The sequence below is a fragment of the Panthera onca genome, chromosome F2, assembly GCF_046562875.1.
Source record: "Panthera onca isolate mPanOnc1 chromosome F2, mPanOnc1 haplotype 2, whole genome shotgun sequence".
Classification (NCBI taxonomy): domain Eukaryota; kingdom Metazoa; phylum Chordata; class Mammalia; order Carnivora; family Felidae; genus Panthera; species Panthera onca.
In genome coordinates this window covers 25,339,291-25,359,809 of record NC_138356.1, presented here as the reverse complement: position 1 = coordinate 25,359,809, position 20,519 = coordinate 25,339,291, and the positions used below count along the sequence as shown (strand labels likewise).

Here is a 20,519-nt window from a genome sequence, read left to right as displayed (position 1 = left end):
CTTTCTTGCTTACAGTGGATAAAAAGAGGATTCCTTTAGTGGTCTAGGTATATGTAGGTGTAACAACTTTTGAAACACAACTTTAACAGGCCTAAGTAGATGAATTCAAGAAAGTTTAGAAATTGAACAGAGACTAGACTCCCTAATCCCTGAGGACGCTCCAATTTAGAATGTCTCTGGCTGTAAGTGACAAATAGTATAGCTACGAAAATATTAGAAACTAGAAGTTATTAGAGCTCCTAAGATAACAGCTAAATTGTTATTTTCTGATTTTATAAGAAGTCAATATTCTGAATTCTTTCATTGCAGGCAAAGACAATCTTCAGTGTAACAACATGTAAAAAGATCTAAAAAAATACAGTCTTGCTCTTATGAAAAGTTAGTTTACCTAATTATTCAGGGTAAAACAATTTAGAAATAGGTAGCAAATACATTTGAGTTTTTAAGTATACTGTATTCAATCTATAATGAGAGCAGTATTATAGCAGTCTTATAAATGCAGGAGAGTGTTTAATAGAATCTAAGAGCATTGTCTCTGCAGTCACATTATGTGGTTTAGAATCCTGGCTCTATCCCTTACTAGCTTTGTGACCTTAAGTTAACTTTCTCTGCCTGCATTTCTTCACCTGCAGAATAAAAGTACGTACCTATCCCTTAGGGTTATCATGAGGATTAAATGAGATAGCATGTATTTATATGTAAAGCACTTAGAGAATGCATCTTGCATAGTAAGTCCTCAATAGATATTAGCTATATCTATTATATTAGCTATATCATATTATATGTGAAAAATATATCATATTTTATTTATTCCTATTTTGGGTTAAAATATCTAACACAAAGACATAATGAGCAATCTAGTCATCATTTCACACAGCCAGACAGAAGTGGAGATAATAATCATTACAGCCATCTCAACTCTCTCAACAGGAAAACTAATTTTAAAAGGTAAGTAAGGTGGGTGGATGGAAGCAATTGCTTAAGGAAGACAAAAGCTTCCCCTTGTGTCTTCTTCCCCCATTCAACCTGCCATCCTACTTTGTCGCTTCCAGCACTACTACTTAACTATCAGGATTTTCAGACATAGTCACCAAATAATTTTTTTTACTTGGGATTTTGCATCATATCATAGGCAATGAGATCATAGGAAATAGACATGTTCCTTGGAAGTGTATAAAACAAGGTACAAGTATTAAGCAGCCACTGAAGGAGTTGAAACAACACTGAGACTCCAATAAAGTGGTCACATAAATCAGCAGTTATTTGTCCTGATAGGATTTAAAGATACTTCATTATTATGTTTATTGAGCAACATTTCTCTTTTATTTTTAAATCTTTTCCCTCCAGTTTTATTGAGAAATAATTGACATACATCACTGTATAAGTTTAAGAAGGACAGCATGACAGTTTGATTTACATATATTGTGAGATGATTACCATGGTAGTTTCAATTAATGTCCATCTTCTCATGGATACAACGAAAACAGAAGGAAAAAAAATCCCCTTGTAATGAAAATGCTTAGAATTTACACTCTTAACAATGTCCACACATATTATACTGCAAGTGTTAGCTCTAGTCATCATGTTGTACATCATATCCATAGTATTTATTTGACTTGTAACTGGAAGTTTGTACCTTTTTTTTTTTTAATTTTTTTTTAACGTTTTATTTATTTTTGAGACAGAGAGAGACAGAGCATGAACGGGGGAGGGTCAGAGAGAGGGAGACACAGAATCGGAAGCAGGCTCCAGGCTCTGAGCCATCAGCCCAGAGCCCGACGCAGGGCTCGAACTCACGGACCGCGAGATCGCGACCTGAGCTGAAGTCTGACGCTTAACTGACTGAGCCACCCAGGCGCGCCAAGGAAGTTTGTACCTTTTGACCACCATCTCCAACTTATATTTTAAAACATTTTTAATGTTTATTTATTTATGAGAGAGAGAGTCAAGGTGTGAGAGAGGAAGGGGAAGAGAGAGAGGGAGACACAAAATCTGAAGCCGGCTCCAGGCTCTGAGCTGTCAGCACAGAGCCCGATGTGGGGCTTGAACTCTCAGACCACAAGATCATGACCTGAGCCAAAGTCAGATGCTTACCAACTGACCCAACCAGGTGCCCTCTCCAACTCTTATTTTTAAATGTTAATGCACCCGAAACATCTCAATGCCTTCTGAACTTCGCTGCAATGAAGTCAAGGAAACATAGGGTCTTGAATGAGGATACAATTAATTAAATCCAATTTGTGAAATGAGAGTACCATTTGACAGTGTCTTGAATGCTTGCTACATACAGAATAGATCCTGCGTAAGGATGAAGCATGCATAATTTCTTCTTAAATTAAAAAAAAAAAACTTACCCAAAAGCAAAATATCTTTATACACCATGGATCTCTTTGTCGCTCCAAGCAGTAAATGTTCCCCTGCGTGAGCTCTCAACAGTGCCACCTTAATGAAAAATTTCAAGTTTAACAATTAATTATAAAATATAATGATTAAAAGATGGTATAATATGTATCTGATTAATTCAGTGCTCTTTAAGCCTGGGACCTTTTTTTTTTGGTTTTAATAAACTATAATATTCATAGATGCTTGCCATCATTAAGCCTTCTATTTTTCTATTTCAGCATGTCAATAGAGTTTTACTTTTCATAATTTCTAAAGCTTAGAAGTCAATACAAACAAACAAAATAGATCTGGAGTGAAATAGAATCAAACAGAGTTCAAATGCTGCCTGGTCATACCTGTTGAATCTTAGATAAGTTAACCAGTATGTTTGGGACTCAATTGTTTTCATCTGTCAAATGGTGGTAGTGATAAAAATCTCAAAGGTAGTCATGAGGACCAAATAAGAAAACATATGTAAAAAACACTCTATTATTACACATAATAGGCTGAATCAACAAAAGCAAAGCAAGGACTTGTGGCAAACTAAGAAGAGGATGGATAACCTCATTGCTGACACTTTGTAGACTGAGGCTAATTGCACTAAGCTTTCAACTGAGCTTTATGCATACGCTCAACTGTCTACTTGCCATCACCTCTAGGAAGACTAGGAAGCATTCCAAATATAAAACATCAAAGTAATGTTTCTCCAATATCTTCATCATCTTACTAAATGGTCTGCTCATCCAAAATGCTTGTTCATGTCAGAACCCAAAACCCATTTTGATTCCTTTCTAGTTGTACAGCAAATCCAGGTACTGCTTCTCCATAGCTACCACCCCAGCCCGAGCCTTTGCCATTCTTCATCTTGCCTGCCACAATGCGCTCCACAGAGCTAATAGGTTGATTCTTGCTTCCCTTCTGGTTCCTCCTTTCTAAATCCTTCTTGACAGAGCTTCCCAGATAACTTTTGTGAAACAATAGTCACTTACTATCATCCCTCTCCTGAAAACTCCTCACTGGTTTCTAATTGCCTTTACAATAAAACCCAAAGTTGTTAACAATGGCCTCCCAGGTAACAGCACAATGGTTTGTCCTCCCCCGCTCCTTCCTCTCCCCCCTCTGCCTCCCCCCCGCAACTTCTCTGATCTCAGCTTATGATATCCCTTGTTCTCTTGTTCTCTTTTCTCTGCACTCATTATTTCAACTTGCCTCAGAGCCTTTGAACATGCTGTTCCTATCCCTGGAATGTCTTGTCCTCAGATGTTGGTATGTTTGGTCCCTTGTCATTCAGGTCTCAAGAAAAGTCACTGATCCCCAATTTTAAGTATGTCTTGCCATTCCAACACAGTCATTCTACAACTCACCACATTCCATTTTATAGAACTTATCCCCACCTAGAATTAACTTACTCATAATCTGTATCTTTTTTATTGTCTGTCTCTCCCAAATAGAGTGCAGACTTTATGAGAATCATGATGAGTCTGTATTTTTACTGCCAGATCGTCACAGACCCTAAAATGGAACTGTAGTCCCAATAAATATTCGTTTGATGAATTTTCTGAGTGAATTTAACTGATCTAGGATCGGTTTTAAAAATTGTTAAGTGGAGATAATAACATTTATGTCAGAGGTCCTGAGGGGATTCAATAAAATAATGTAATATTTAATGCAACTGAAAGCTACTTCTCTAATGCCTTAACCACACTGGACATTTGCCTGTCCAAGGCTAGTAATGTTATATTGTTAGTATTCAAGCGTCATTTAGCAAATAAAAACCATTTTTGACAGGTTACTAGATTTTAATTTTCCAATTTTTAAATCATTGCCTTCACACATAAGTCAGCAACTTTTAAAGAGGAGTGATAATAAAAATATAAAACTGATAAATAACATAACCTACTTATATGGCTTGGGGTGAGACACGTATGTTTTAGCAATTTAGCATTATTCACTCTGAAATAACCTTCTGAGCTTAGCTATCTTTATGACATGTCAATAACCATGACTCATACCAGGAAGGCAGTTACAGAACATTTTAAGAATGATTTCAGAATTCATAGTACTTTTTTATTTTTTTATTTTTTGGTCACCAGGATTTCACCTGTCCTAGAAATATAACTTCTGACTTCCTATGATCACTTTTTGTTCTGGTTGTATAAATATTTTGCCCTTCTCTGATTTTTAAACAATCAAAATGCACCTTTCCCTTTAATTGTTTGTTTTTGTATATCAGTGATAAAGAACATGGCCAGAGGGTGTAAAAATATACACTGGGCATAATACATATTATGGTTTACTGAGTGTGGGGAATTAAAAATTTTCAAATTATATGCATCTACAAAATATTATAAACTATTTAAATCGAGGCATTAAAAATGAATCTGAAGCTAATAATCTAATTTTCACAGACTAGGAAATTAAAATTCTTAACTATTCATTAAAATGTCTTAATGTATATATGACAAAACACCAAAATATATGTATTATGAAAAGTTTATTGTGTCCGAAATACTATTGAAATCTGTAGACTTCAGAGCATGATTCTAGAGATGCTTTTGCCGAACCCATATTTTTATACAGTAAATGCTAGGATAGAATTGACAACATGAAAGGCAAAATTTTATGTTAATTGCATAGAGTTCCTACCAAGACACCAACACAACCTGTGAGGTTTCTGTCTAGGAGTGGCCTGGTATTTCCATGGAATTTTATATGGCGCCTTCCAAGATACACCAAGACACGAGAGTATACCTTTTCCCTCCCAGACATTTGTCTCACAATGGCCATTACTTGCTATCCTGTTTTTCTTCTTCACTTAAGCTTTTTCAACTCCAAGAGGGAAGATCAGTGTCTTCCTCAACTTCACCCAATTAATAAATTTGCAAGACCCCTAACACAGAAGTTAAACAGTTGTGCCTCTTAATAGAACAAGGTGACTGGACAAGAAAGCCAGTCTTTCCCTCACAAGATAATTTAACTTGTCAACTATGGTAAACCTATTTTAAATATAATTTAAAAAACACATAAACTGGGCAAAGTTCAAAAATCATTTCTGAAAGCATTCGTAAAATCTTTAACTTATACCTGGTCATCCAGCGGTAACTCACAGAAGGCGGGGATATATTTAGCCCATTCCACCAAGACTAAGAGCTGCTGCTTCATAGATTCGCAGACATCACTGATACTTGCAATTTTCTTAACATTTATGTCAGTGCTTGCTCCAGGGCTTGAGACTGAGATCTGGCATTAAGATTACATTAACTTATCATTTCAAATAACACCTGAGTACCATTTCTCTTTTTTCTATGATTCCAATAAGTAAACACCTTTTGAAGTGGACACTATCATTGCCACAGTATCTTGAAAAATATGAAACATTTTAAAATTGAGAAAAAAAAATACCAACCAGTACAAGTTAAATTGAAAACATTCACTGCACAGTACCATGGCTCTGGGAGCAGTGCCTTCTTTTACTGGCAAACCCATAAAATAAGTTACTCAACTTTCAGGGAGTTTCCTAATTCAAAATGACTATACAGGAAGATATGCAGTATTCACCTGAAATACACTCTGCGATTTTATTTTTAATTAAAAAATGATATTTCCACTAAGAAAGCCCACCTTTAACTTTCAAAAATATCCAAAGAAAACGTTTCCAGTGGATACAGTTTACCAAACTGAGGAGAAAAGATTTAGACGAGAAGCCAGAACTGTAGTAAATAAAAGCCCAACAACATAAAATTAAGAAACCAACTTTTGACTCAGCAACATTGAAAAGCTTAACATGGAATGAAAAAGTTTTCAAACTATATATAATTTTGAACTATATAAAATATAAGTGGCTTCAAAATGCTTTTTTACTAAAGAAAATCTCTTTCTAAAAGTCCTTATAAACTTAATTTTTGAATATGTGTCTGTGTGGTATACATGTCTTTCTATGTGTATGTTTATTTCCTCACAGCTTCCCTTTAAGCCATTTCATAAATGCTCTATACGACTATCAAGTAATCTTCAAATACTGATGATAATGGTGATGTTAGCCTCATCATACTACTCTCATGCTATTAAAAACGAAAGTAGTTGCACTGACTCGTTATAGGACCTGATTAATAGTTAGCTATTTCATAATTTCCTTTACAATAGAAAAATACCATTAACTTTTCTAATGCAGCAATGCCAAAATGAACTGTCTTCAAAAGGTTTCTTCATCTTAATTTTAAACGATTTATTTTTATGTATATAACTAATGACAGACATTTTTTAAACTTTGGAACTGATATTCTCATTCTAGAAGTTTAAAATAATAAACTCTTTCTCCATTGGCTTCTGAATTCTGGCTCTTCTCTTAAATACTTGTTTCCAAAGCTGATGCCAAGATGAGTTCTTGAGTCCAGAAACCATTTTCAAGGAAGCAAGCTCTGATGATAGGTCTCAACCAAACTCCCAAAAAGCCATAGTAACCAATTTTACAGATTTAATCAGTGAAACAAGACAGTGCCCCCAGAACACCGTGCTCCTCATTCAGAATTTTAAATCAACCTCATAAGCTAACTTTTATTTAACAATAGTGCACTGAAATGCATTTCGGTTTTTTGTATTTTTTCTGTTTAAAAACAGGAAGTTGTCCAGGGAAAGTCAAAATTAAGTCAACAGTCCACCTAATACTTTCAAAGTAAAACTGCAACTGATTTAAGTAGTGAGCACATGTAAAGGAACGTAGATTATTTTAGAATTATGCAGAAACAGACATTTGATTCTTTTAAACAGGATTGAGTACCGGTGTGCATTGCATACCTGGCGAGACCGAATTTCTGCCTGTGCCAGTGTGTTAATGGAGGGGATGTTGCTGCCATCAAATGTGCTCCTTCTGGTGCTTATTCGATCACGTTCATTTTGCACAGCTAGGGAAGAAAATCACAGTATTCACTGGTCAGTTCTCTTCAGTCCACGTCAGGACATACAGTTTAAAGATTAAAAAATAGTAATAAAAAATAAAAATGGATATTTCTTAAAGACCGGGGAAGGGGTTAAGACAGAGGGGGAAGTATGACTGAAAATATGTTTCATTCTGTACTGCTTTTAAAAAAAGTAGAAAGCCAGGCCTGTCAATAGAGCTCATAAAATCCTGCCTTTTGAAACTTCATGGTTGCATGCGTGTCACAAAGTGTTGGGTCAGCCAGTTCAGCCACGCTGTATAACAGGATGACTTTCCATTCTCTCAAAGTTAATAAAACCATAAGATAAGTAGATGAAGAGTATCGCCATAAGATTGACCAAGTCAGAGAGTGAGTGTATCCACTGTTAGAAGATATGAGTCATAGATTTTGAAACTTCCATATTCGTTTTTTTTTCCTTAAACACTAGCCAAAATGGAAATTAAATTTATTTAGTGAAGGTGAATTTAAGCTTGCAATCTTATAATCTCTTGCGAAACCATGTCCTTGGGACAGTTTACTAACATTAATAAAGCAAAAGTTGCAGCAAGGGGTCTCTCCCGAGAAGAATGAGGTTTTGAACATCAGCATTTTGGAAAGATGAAGACTTCTTAAGTATTATACAAAAAGCTTCTAAGAGAGAGCCAAATTCCTTATTGAAAACTACATTTTAAACATAAGGAAGAGTGAACAAGGGAGTATTACCTTGTATACCTGTCATACAAAGAATAATACAAGTCAAATATCAAACTTAGTGTTTAAAACTTAGGAGATAAACTTATCTTCTGTTAACCAAAAAGAACAAAAACAAGGCCTATAGTCCTTAAATCTTTTTAGATCAATATTCTACTCTGTATTGCTGGAGAGATAAGACATTACACTATTAGAATTTTTTATGCAATTATTCTCCTTAATACTAAAGAGATTCATCAGTTCCTATGCCAAAATCTACTATCTACCCAAACATACTATTAACCACCAACTCATTAATTTGGAAGAGAATATACTGGACTTTTGCCTTTAAGAGTGAGTAGTGTTTAAGTTGGAGTGAATCATTAATATTTTATTTTAAAATCATATTTACTGGTAGCTTACTCCTTTTTTTCTCCTCCCACAGAAATTGTCATTGATTTGTAGCCCAGACTGACTCATGTGGAAATGCATATGTGGAGATAAAAAATTAAAATGTAAGCTATGATTTTATGAATCTCATTTACATGATCAACCCTTGGAAACATGCCAAAAGAAATTCTGAACATTTGTAATCTTCTTACTGCTATCATTTTTGACATAAAACCATGTTTATATATGTTTCCATCTAACTAACTTTGATATTATGCTATTACTGTAAATAAGAGAAATATATCTACTTTGAAACCCAAAAGTTACTTCCTAGTCTATTTAGGAAAAAAACAACAACAATGCATTATTCTATGAGCAATAGAAGACATGATTTAACTATTTTTGAAAGTAATTTTATTTCAAAACCTGTACACTCTTAAAGGAAATACAGGATGGAGACTTGTTTATACTTTTGTAGGAGTAATGCTGGGGTTCATGTAGAAATAGGTGAAGTTGACTGACAGAGTATATAATTAATCCCATAAACTACTGAATATGCCATTAGAAATAAGTCATTTTGTAATGACAAAGTGCTTCTCCCTTAGTTCTGTAAACTTTATTTTGCCTTTTATTTTGAGATTAACAGTCTGAATGAAACTAATGGAATTTTTTGTCTCTTTAAAATATTGTGACAAAGAAAAAATGAGTTATGTTCAAGATAGGTATACTTCTGCAGTGTATTAACCTGATTTAATTTTTATGGTTTGTAAAATAGTTCTGAAAAATATTTCTTTGTCTATGATAGGCATAAGCCTGTGACAAAACTGAATAAGCATAAAATCTTGCAGAGGCTCATCCCAACAAATCCCCCAGATTTGTTTCTGAATTAACCATATTTAGGAGGCGTGCCTGGGTGGCTCAGTCGGTTAAGCATTGGACTCTTGATCTCTGCTCAAGTCTATCTCACAGTTGGTGAGTTCAAGGCCCATGTTGGGCTCTGTGCTAAGGGAGGCTGCTTGGGGATTCTCTCTCTTTCCCTCTCCCTCTGCCACTCCCCCATTTGTGCTTGCTCTCGCTGTCTCTCTCTTCTCGAAATAAATAAACATAAAAAATAAATAACCATATTTAGAATGTAGGATAGTATAATCAGATTATTTACTATGTTTGAAATGCAATTAATGCACACTAAAATAGAGTATCTACTCCATTGTCTCTGTTCCTCAATAGAATGTAAGCTCCCTGAGAGGAAGGACTCTTTTTTTCTGTTATGTTCACTGCTGCAGCCTTAACGCCATGAACAATTTTTAGAAAGAAGTGCTCAATAAATATTTCTTAAATAAACAAATGAATGAGCAAAAAGCTCATGTTTAGTCAATGTTGATGAAATGAATATATTCAGTTGCTATTGACAATAAATATGTGTTCAAAAATACATTTGTAACTTCAACCTATTAATCAATTTTGACATTTATCTTTGGAACGTGGTATTGGAATATTATTTAGATGATAATTTTGTTTCCAGGGATAAGACAGTAATAGAGATAATAGTTTCTAGAATCAGATAGTCATCAGAGACTAGGTGTCAGTGTTCTTGGGTAAATTCTTACACTCAAGGAATTATAGATTCTTCATTTAGGCAATTCAGAACACAGGTGAAAAGGTTATTGTGATTAAATTAAGATGTATATTATTTAACACTTTTGCTTAAATAATTGTCATTATTATACTATATATTATTACCTTCTTTTTTCATTCCTGCTCTAAAACACTTTCTTAATCGACAATATCTACATTGATTCCTTTTGTCCTTGTCAACAACACATTGCCGACTGAACCTATAACATCAAACAAAGAAAGATTAGCTTGCAGACAACTATTTATTTATTCAAAAAACACACAAATGAACAGATAAATAAAACTTGAATAAGTATGGTCAAGTGTGGCCCAAAAGGAATGTATAAGAACAATTACCTGCGACATTTCCAGTCAGTGATCAGCATGTGCATGGAAATGCCCATCAGCTGATGAACAGATCAATAAAATGTGGAAATAAAGGCTTCACCTCTCATGCAGTCTTTACAGTAAAATAAAACCGAATGATATCTCACTTCTCCCCGGTATACATTATCACTTCAATCATGAGTCATGAAAGCCAAATCTGGTTTAAAAATCTTTGACATGTGAATTCTAATTGCTTATTACTAAATGGTTTCAGTGTAATGGAGAATATATCAGGACTTCATTCCTCTGCTCCTTTCATGCTTTGCTCTCTTTAAATATTTTCTTATTAATTTTAAATGTGCCTCACATGCAATTGAAATTGCTCTAACTGCTCAGTTACATAACCAGAGGCACAGCATTGAGCGTAGTCTCTGTATAATTGGGTACTACCTCACACTCACTAAAATGGCTATAATCAGGGGGGAAAAAACGAAAAAACAGACAATAACAAATGTTGATGAAGATGTGGGGAAAACTGGAGCCCTCATACTTTGCTTTTTTTTTTTTTTTAAATTTTTTTTTCAACGTTTTTTATTTATTTTTGGGACAGAGAGAGACAGAGCATGAACGGGGGAGGGGCAGAGAGAGAGGGAGACACAGAATCAGAAACAAGCTCCAGGCTCCGAGCCATCAGCCCAGAGCCTGACGCTCGAACTCACAGACCGCGAGATCGTGACCTGGCTGAAGTCGGACGCTTAACCGACTGCGCCACCCAGGCGCCCCTGCTTTTTTTTTTTTTAATACATTGCTTTTTGTAATATAAAATGATGGAGCTGCTTGGGAAGAAAGTTGGGTAGTTTTTTGAGAAAAGTTAAACGTTAGAGTTACTCTATGACCCAGCAATTACACTCCTGGGTATATACACAAAAGAATGAAAGCATATGTTCACACAAAAATTTGTACATAAATGTCCACACCACCATTATTCATAATAGCCAAAGTGCAGGGACAGACCAAATGCCCATCAGCCGATGAACAGATCAATAAAATGTGGTACACAGACACGATACCTATTATTGTTTGGCAATAAACAGGAATGGAGGACTGATATATGTTACGACACAGATGAACTTTGAAAACACTATGCTAAGAGAAGGAAGTCAGACACAAAGGCTACATATTATACCCAGGCATACCTGAGACAGACTGCTGTTTCATACCACCACAATAAAGCAAGTATCATAATAAAGTGAGTCAAATGAAATTTCTTGCTTTCCCAGTTCATATAAGAGTTATGTTTACACTATACTGTAGTCTGTAAAGTGTGCCACAGCATTGTCTAAAATAGCGATGTAGTACCTTAATTAAAAATACTTTATTGCTGAGGTGCCTTGGTGGCTCAGTCGGTTAGGCGACTGACTCTTGATTTCAGCCAAGGTTGTGATCTCATGATCCCTGAGATTGAGCCCCGCATCGGGCTCTGCACTGACAGTGTGGAGCCTGCTTGGGACTCTCTCTTTCCCTCTCTCTCTGCCCCTCTCCCACTCGCACTCTCTCTTCCTCTCAAATAAATAAACCTAAAAAAAAATACTTTATTGATAAACACTGCTAAGCATTATCTGAACTTTCAATGAGTTGTAATCACTGATCACCATAACAAATGTAATAATCATGAAAAAGTTTGAAATATTGTGAAGAATTACCCAAATGCGACACACAGACACAAAGTTGGGAAAATGGTGCCAACAGACTTACTCAACACAGGGTTGCCACAAACCTTTGATTGTAAAAAACACAATATCTGTGTAGCACAATACAGTGAGGTGTGTCTGTAATTTAATTTATATCAAATGTCCAGAAAAGGCAAATCTATACAAATAGAAAGTGGATTAGTAGTTGCCTATCATTGGAGGGGAGGGAGTTAGGGAAATGGGGGGGGGGGGGGGTGACTGCTGAAGGGTATATTGTCTCTTTGCATGGTGACAAAAAGTGTCCTAAATTGGTTGAAGTGATGGTTACACAACTCTGGGAACATACTCAAAACTGTGTTGTACACTTAAAAAAAGAGAAAAATACAGTCTCTGGAATCAGATGTGAGCTTGATTCTCAGGTCCATCATTCACTCTCTTTTTTTTCTTTAAGTTTATTTATTTATTTTGAGAGAGAGACAGAGATAGTGAGTGGAAGAGGGACAGAGAAAGAGGGAGAGAGAATCCCAAGCAGGCTCTGTGCTGTCAGCATAGAGACCGACTCGGGGCTCGAACTCACAAACAATGAGATCATGACCTGAGCTGAACCAAGAGTCAGATGCTCAACCGACTGAACCACCCATGTGCACCCACCATTCGCTCTTGGTAGGACTTGGGGATATTATTTAACATTCCCAAATTAATTTACAGTTGTCCCATAAGAAGGAGCTGCAGTAAAAAATTGTTGTGAGAAGGTATTTTTAAGGCTTTGGGGCAAATATCAATCATATAGTAAAATAATAACGTTTTCTAACAATAATAACAAAATGATAAAATAATAACAAAATTCTATCATAAAATTGCCCACATGTATTGGTATATTACTGATTATTTGTGGCTGATTATTAATGATGGGAATAAAGAACTATTTTGTGATCAATAAAAGAAGATATTGCTTCTGAAAATGATGGGTAGCTACTTTACACCGAATGAATATAAAGCCTACTATAAATGAATTGAGTCAGAAGAGAGATATTTTCAGAGTGAGAAGAAAAGAATTGTTCACTTGGGAATGCAAGGCTGAGGAGGCTTCAGGAGAGGGAACTGGATTAGCAATAAATACAAGAGGAAAACACACCCAATTAACATTAGTGAAAAATTTGAATAAACATTTTTATTAAACACCTGTACAAGATCCTGGTGTAGGGAGTTTAAAAAAAGGAATATTACCTGTCTCCTCTATTCAGGGAAACTAGAGTCTAACAGAGTATACATACAAATTTGCAAACAGCCATAATAAAACAAACAAACAAACAAAAAAACCAAAAAAAAAACAACCATAATGTGAGAAGTATTGAAACAGTAATTTAAAGTGCTTTGGGAGGGGAGAGCCTGAATGGTTCAGTCGGTTAAGCATCTGATTCTTGATCTATCTCAAGTCTTGACCTCAGGGTTGTGAGTTCAAGCCCATATTGGGCTCCATGCTGGACGTGGAGCCTAATTAAAAAACAAAACAAAACAGGGGTGCCTGGGTGGCTCAGTCAGTTAAGCCTCTGACTTCGGCTCAGGTCATGATCTTGCAGTTTGTAAGCATGAGCCCCGTGTTGGGCTCTGTGCTGACAGCTCAGAGCCTGGAGCCTGCTTCAGATTCTGTTTTTCTCTCTCTGCCCCTCCCTCGTTCACTCTCTCTCTCTCTCTCTCTCTCTCTCTCAAAATAAATAAACATTTACACACACACACACACACACACACACACCCATATATATATATACAAAACAAAACAAAAACAAAGTGCTTTGGGAGGGAAAGCCCAACTTTAATGTAAGGAAGAGTTAAGAGTGGAAATGAAATTTGCACATCTGAGGAAATGGATAAATTTGAGACCAGCAAAATCTGAGCTTAAGAAACCTTCATGGTCCTACACTTCCATCATTATAATAATAACTATTTTCCAAATGGAAAATCATAGCATTTGCTTAATGCCAAAATATGTAAAGAAGGCTAAGTTGGCAGCAATACTCATGTTGGGAAGGTGTGAGGACTTAAACTCTATATGTGGTGGGAATATTTCTTTAAATTCCAAAAGTTGCTACAGGAACACTCCTTTCTCACTTTCCCATCCAATAAGGAAGGGAATCTTGGAAGCCCGTGGTGCTGATGTTCTTTGATTCCTACAAGTCTGTTGGATCACACCATTTTTCATATGTATGTATTACATCTTTAACAGAACACATGACTCAAAATATATTGTAATTTTGATTACAATACATGTAATTTTGTGTTTATTTTAGCTGTTAATTTTGTAAAAGCACTCAATATTTAATGTAATCAGAGAAAAACATTTTAATGAAGGAAATTTACTTGGTCTACGTTTTACCTCTAGAGTTTTGAAATATATAAAAGCAAGAGTCATCTAACTATGTATATATTTTTGTTTATCAAGACGATTTTAAAGTAGGGTATTCACATTTTTTAAACCAACTTTAAGCCCTCCTGGAAAAATTACTGGAGAATACTAGTTAGCTATTCAGAGAGTTATTAACTTTTTCCAGATCCCTAGAAATCAGGTTGCACCATATTGTGAGAGAGTTAATTTTTTCCTAAAGGTCTAATTTTTCCTAAAGTAACATAGCTTTTCTATACAAGCTTTTCATCAACAGAGCAAGCATTGATATTTTTCTCTTACCATCAGCCATTCTTTAATAGTTCACATTTAAGAGACCTAATCTGCACTCAAGAACTGTCATTCTTGGGGTGCCTGCATGGCTTAGTGGGTTAACCACGGCAGACGTCAGCCCAGGTCATGATCTCACAGTTTGTGAGTTTGAGCCCCACATTAGGCTCTGTGCTGACAGCTCAGAGCCTGGAGCTTGCTTCAGAGTCTGTGTCTCCCTTTCTCTCTCGCCACCCCTCCCCAGTTTGTGCTCTCTCTTTCTCTCTCAAGAATAAATAATAAACATTAAAAAAAAAAAAAAAAAGAACTGTCATTCTGAACACTCAAGGTGGAACATCTAACCCTAACTTGTACTATGATGTTAACTAGATATTATTTTTTTGAAGGCCTACTAGAAATACGTGACATATACAGTACAGTTAAATATGTTTTAGACAAAACATTAAATTCAATGGCAAAATTGTGGCATGACAAATATATTTAAAATTTTGGGACTGAAAATTTCATTTCATTCACTGACATCAACAAACTACCAAAATCATCTGCACTTTTATAATTTTGTTTTAAAAGACTCAGGCTGTGAGATGTTGAAAATAAAATTATTACGCAGAAAAATACACAGATTGGGAATCCATTTAAATATAGATTTAAATATGTCTATTGGTATGTGAACATGTGGTAAAACAATAAAGAAACACAAAGAAAAGCCAAACAGCAAATTTCAGACAGTAGTCACCTCTGGGAGAGAGGAGAGAAAGAGAAAGTGATAGGGGAGGTGGGTTCACTAGATGCTTCAACTATATTGATCTAGGTTGGGTGGTAAGTATGTGGGGTTTTTTAATACATTTGTGTCTAAAATGTTTCATAAAAAAGATCCACGCTGTAGGAACGCATCCTGCATAGGCACCCACATATCCTCTTTTCTTAATGAATTCTTAAAAAAAATTTTTTTAAATGTTTTGTTTATTTTTGAGACAGAAAGAGAGAGAGACAGAGTAGGAGCAGGGGAGGGGCAGAGAGAGAGGGAGACGCAGAATCCGAAGCAGGCTCCAGGCTCCGAGCTGTCAGCACAGAGCCTGACACGGAGCTCGAACTCACGGACCACGAGATCATGACCTGAGCCGAAGTCGGACGCTTAACCAACTGAGTCACCCAGGCGCCCCAAGAATTCTTTTTTTTTTTAAATGTTCATTTATTTTTGTGGGAGAGAGAGAGCATGGGAGCATGCACGTGCATGAATGGGGGAGGGGCAGAGAGAGGGAGAGAGAGGATCTGAGGCTGGCTCTGTGCTGACAGCAGAGATCCCAACGCAGGGCTGGAATTCATGAACCATGAGATCATGATGGTGAAATCAAGAGTCAGAAGCTTAACAACTGAGCCACTCAGGTGCCCCCACATATTACTCTTAATGTAGCTTACAGATTTTGTTTGTAGAGTTACAGAAATATGAAAGGACTCATCTTCTTCCCTTACTTCTTGCACACCATTTTGAAACGCCTCTAAAGGTAACTTTCTTAAAAGGAGCATCTCAAGTACCTGCAGGAATAAACGTGACTCTTGCGTATGCTGCGTCTGAAGAAGCCCTTGCACCCGTCACAGCTTGATGCTCCATAATGCTTTCCTGTCGCTCTGTCCCCACATATAGCACATAGACAGTTGACACCATTGTCTGTGGTATTCATACTTGTTGTCTCTGGAGCAGAGCTCTCTGTTGAAGAAAAAGGAGAGTAGCCTTCAAGTTAATACTAAGTATTTCTTTGTTTAAGTTACCCTACTAATGATTCACAGGCTCAAAACAGTCCATTCCTTGGCTTCTTGGAGTGCACCAGGGGTCTCCTTTTAACTGCTGACCACTTCTGCCAGTCTCCATTCCAGTTTCCCTTCTCATATTTCTGAACATTGAGCTTTGGGATACCAGAGGTCTCAGTCCCCCCAAATAAACTCTTTCCCAAGGAAAGCTTATCCAGTCACATGATGTCAAATATGTGTACGATGAAAAATCCCCAGATTTTATCTCTAGCCTTGATGCCTTCTGTGAGTATCAGTCTGAAATGCCCAAATACCTATTTAACAACTTCACTTTGAAGTTTAATAGGAATTGCAAATTAATGTATCAAAAAGAGAACTCTTTATTTTTCCCCTGAACTTGTTCTTTTTCAGTCTTCCTTATGTCAGTTAATGGTACCCAGTACTTGGGATCAATGACATGGTAGTCTTCATTGGATTCTCTCCTTCATTGTTCGTATCCAATCTAATAGTAAGTCCATGTTTGGAACACATATCAAATCCACGACTTTTCGTCCTTTCACCAAGGCAAGTCGTAAGCGATCGACTATCATCCTTCACTTGGATTACTGCAATAGCCTCTTATCTAATTTTTCTATTTCCACCCTTGCTCCCTCCTCTACTGTTTATTACCCCAAAGTGCTCTTGGAATGAGAAATTCGCCTCCTATTAGCCTTCTGCACCCAACCCTCAGAAACAGAATAAAGTTTATACATCATGTAAAGCCCTGCATGGTAAAGCCCCCTCCCACCTCTCTGATCCCATTACTTGGTACTACTTTTCATCCTGTTCGCTGTTCTCCAACAATGTTGCCTTTTTTACTCCCTTGAAGCCTGTTTCCATCTCAGTCTTTACATTTGCTGTTCCTTCTGCCACCAAGAAACGTTCTTCCCCAAGGATGTCTGTGAGCTGCTCCAATGTCACACTTTTCTGTGAAATAGTCTCTGAACACCCATCTAAAAGAGTTAGCTCTAATCCGCCCCTCAAGTAGAATCTAGAACCATGCTTATTTTTTTAAATAGCTGCTTCATTTTTTAAAACTATATTACGTATGGGTCTGTTCATTTATCGCCCCTCTTTAACTACAGAATATAAACTTCATGATGTTAGAGAATGCAAATCTGTTGTAGGCACACACCCCCGTCTTCCAGCTCTCAGAACTGTGCCTGGTGTAAAGTGAACATTTAATGCATAGTTTTGAAGGAAAAGACTTAAAAACCTCCACATGAGTGTTTTCATTTAAGTATTTCTTAAATAAATCAACATAAAATTGTATGAAAATATCAACATGGTAACAGCTCATCATATTTTGAATATAACAAAAGGCAAAATTAAAGGTTGTGACATCCGATTATATTCTGTGAAAATACATATATTCTACTTACTGATACTTTTGAGTAGAAAGACATTACCATATATAATTTCACCAAGTTAAGAAAAACCTCAATGGGAATAGGTTTAAGGGTTAATCATGTGACATTACAGCGTTTAAATCTAGGAACTTTTCTTTTGGTAACATAAATAAAAGAGACATTAGGAATATGGCAGCTAGAAGTATCAGGATTGATTATATTCTAGGAAGCTTTTGGAAGTAGGAAAAAATTCAACTCTTGTTTCCAGTTTAATGCTATACTTAATATATTGTTAACAACATTATTCTAAAACACACAACATAGACAACACTTGGAAAAGTCAGTAGTGTTAAGTATTTAGGGTAAACCTGCCCTTACTATTTAGTAATCTACAGTCTTTAAAAAAAAATCATGATTAATCTGACAAACACATTATTAAATGTCTCTAATCAAATCTAAACATAAGGAAGAAAAATAGTGACTTCCTAAGATTTGAACCTAAGATTACATGTTCTTTTTAATTCTCTTTGTGCTAAAATTTCAGAATTCCTTTTCTGGTGGTTTAAAAAAAAAATCTTCCCACTAATAAGCTATTGTTTATTTAAATATAGCAAGAATAGCAGTTGTAAACTTGAGGAGCATAGCAGAACATTACCATATCCTGAGTACAAGATACATTCTCAATCCTGAAGTACACACACACACACACATACCCCTTTCAAAGTATACATAATTACCGGATTTTAGTAGTTCTAACAATTACAGCTAATCTTGGACAAGATTTTTACTTGAATTAAAGTCTAAATACAAAGTCAACAGTAAACTGTTGTATTTATTATTCAAATCCGCGAACTCTAGACAATTCATGCCTTCTTTAAAGTTAAAATGTTACAGTAGATAAATACCAAGGGCTCCGTGAGGCTAAACATTAGCCTGTCAAGTAGTAAGGTTATAATATAAGCCTTTATTTCCTTTCATATTGTGTTCGGTGTTAAAACTTGATAGTCATTTTAAATGCAGTTTCTCATCAGTAGTCACTGAGAACTGAAATGACAGGGGTAGGCAGCCAGTAAAGCCTCCCGCCTTCCGTATGTCATTTTAAATACTGCATAGAAAATGTACTTCACAGCCAATCTGCCAATATTACCTACTGCTGTGATTTACTGTAAATAAAGTAATGCTGAAACTGTTCTTTTTACTCTGACAGGCCCATGACAGAATTCTGAGGTCACTTTATTACACATAGCTTGACTCTTTAAAAGCCTCCACATAAAATAGCCGTAGCATTCTTAATTTAAATTTTGTGACGAAATGCAAAAGCTCAGATTTGTGGTCTTAAAAAACAAGCTTCGAATTCTTCAGCAAGAAAACTCAGAGCTACCTCCTGAGCGGTAGCTCACTTTTAACCCTCCCGTTATACCTACTTTTCTCTATACCTACAAGCAGATGAGAACTCACCGTTTGAATTATATAGAATCTGCATAGTTTCAAACTCCAAGGTTGTATACGTTGGGTCCAAAACTTCACTGTAATTTGCCATGTCCATGTCCAGTATTGGTTCCGATACCCTCATCATTGACTGAGGAACACACATACAAGTGGCGCCACAGGCCAGCGTGTGTGATGGCTGTTGGGCTTTCAATCTGTGAGTGATAATCCAAAGTTAACTGTAACTGAGTGACTTATGCGCTGCCGTGGGAGGAGCTGTAAAACTGTAAACTCCTCAGCAGGCCATATTCTGCTCATTTCTTTCTCTTTTATGGCATACGAAAGCAATTCCTTGTGATAATCTTGGAATGCTTCGTGGAATCACCTTATCTGAAGTGCTTAGTGGACTAACATGATTTCCTAAATTGATTCCCAGTAGACAATAAATGATGTCATTAAGTAGTTAAAAATAGAAAAGAGAATCTCTCAGTCTTCAACAATTTATAACAGGATTTATCCCAGGTAAGGGGCTGAAATCACCTACCACGGATTCTAAAAGATGGGACTTTACTGTGTCAAGACTGTAAGTTAACACTTAATGTAAGCTCTTAATTTCAATTTTTCTTACTGTACAATAGAGCTAACTGTGTTTATGTTGTAATTTGAAGTGACAGGGATTTATGATATGCTCAGTAGCAGCCTGGGCATTACCCTAATATGGTTTAACATATCCTCCTTAACTATCTACTTATGAATCTGTGTCCTTTGAATGTTTGTAAACTGCCCAAGGACAGAACTAGTAAAGTTGCTAGTATATTGTGGGCATTCTGTGACTAAGAGCTACATGATTAAGGTATCATTTCTTCTGACTTCTGACAGCTATTACATTCTAAGCCTTACACGGAAATAAACCTATCCTTAACGTGTGCGTCTACACATTCCCATCATCCACCTTCTAATATCTAGCATCCACATGGCACACTATAACTTTTGCAAGCACATGTGACAAGGAGCATTTAGAATTCAGGGAACATTTACAAGATACTAGCCAATGATTATATTTTACTTCTGAGAATACGTCTATTGATTTTATCTTCCAAGAAAGAATTCCAGCCACATTTACATTATAAACACAGAATCTCATTTCCTACATTTGTTAAAGATTCCTGCAAAGTAATATTTCTTATTCAATTTCTTAATACAATAAACCTTGTGAATAGTGCATCTTAAAAATTATTATCTTTTCCTCTGGGAAGGCTGGCCTCTTAAACTC

The 20,519-nt window shown here is 36.1% G+C and overlaps 1 protein-coding gene across 2 annotated transcripts in view; it reads right to left on the bottom strand.

Moving 5' to 3' along the window:
• The window catches only part of HNF4G (hepatocyte nuclear factor 4 gamma), a 127,082-nt gene that overhangs the window by 9,548 nt on the left and 97,015 nt on the right, over window positions 1-20,519 (bottom strand). Inside the window, exons 1-6 of one of the 2 annotated variants that reach the window (XM_078441974.2) lie at window positions 19,277-19,461; window positions 16,218-16,389; window positions 10,119-10,213; window positions 7,177-7,283; window positions 5,467-5,622; window positions 2,355-2,442 (exon numbers count right to left, since the gene is read on the bottom strand). In XM_078441974.2, the coding sequence (XP_078298100.1) occupies window positions 2,355-2,442; window positions 5,467-5,622; window positions 7,177-7,283; window positions 10,119-10,213; window positions 16,218-16,389; window positions 19,277-19,412 (754 nt within the window). In that variant the 5' untranslated portion in view covers window positions 19,413-19,461. Of the gene's footprint in view, window positions 1-2,354; window positions 2,443-5,466; window positions 5,623-7,176; window positions 7,284-10,118; window positions 10,214-16,217; window positions 16,390-19,276; window positions 19,462-20,519 lie in introns of those variants that run through there. The other variant, XM_078441975.2, reaches the window with a different exon arrangement.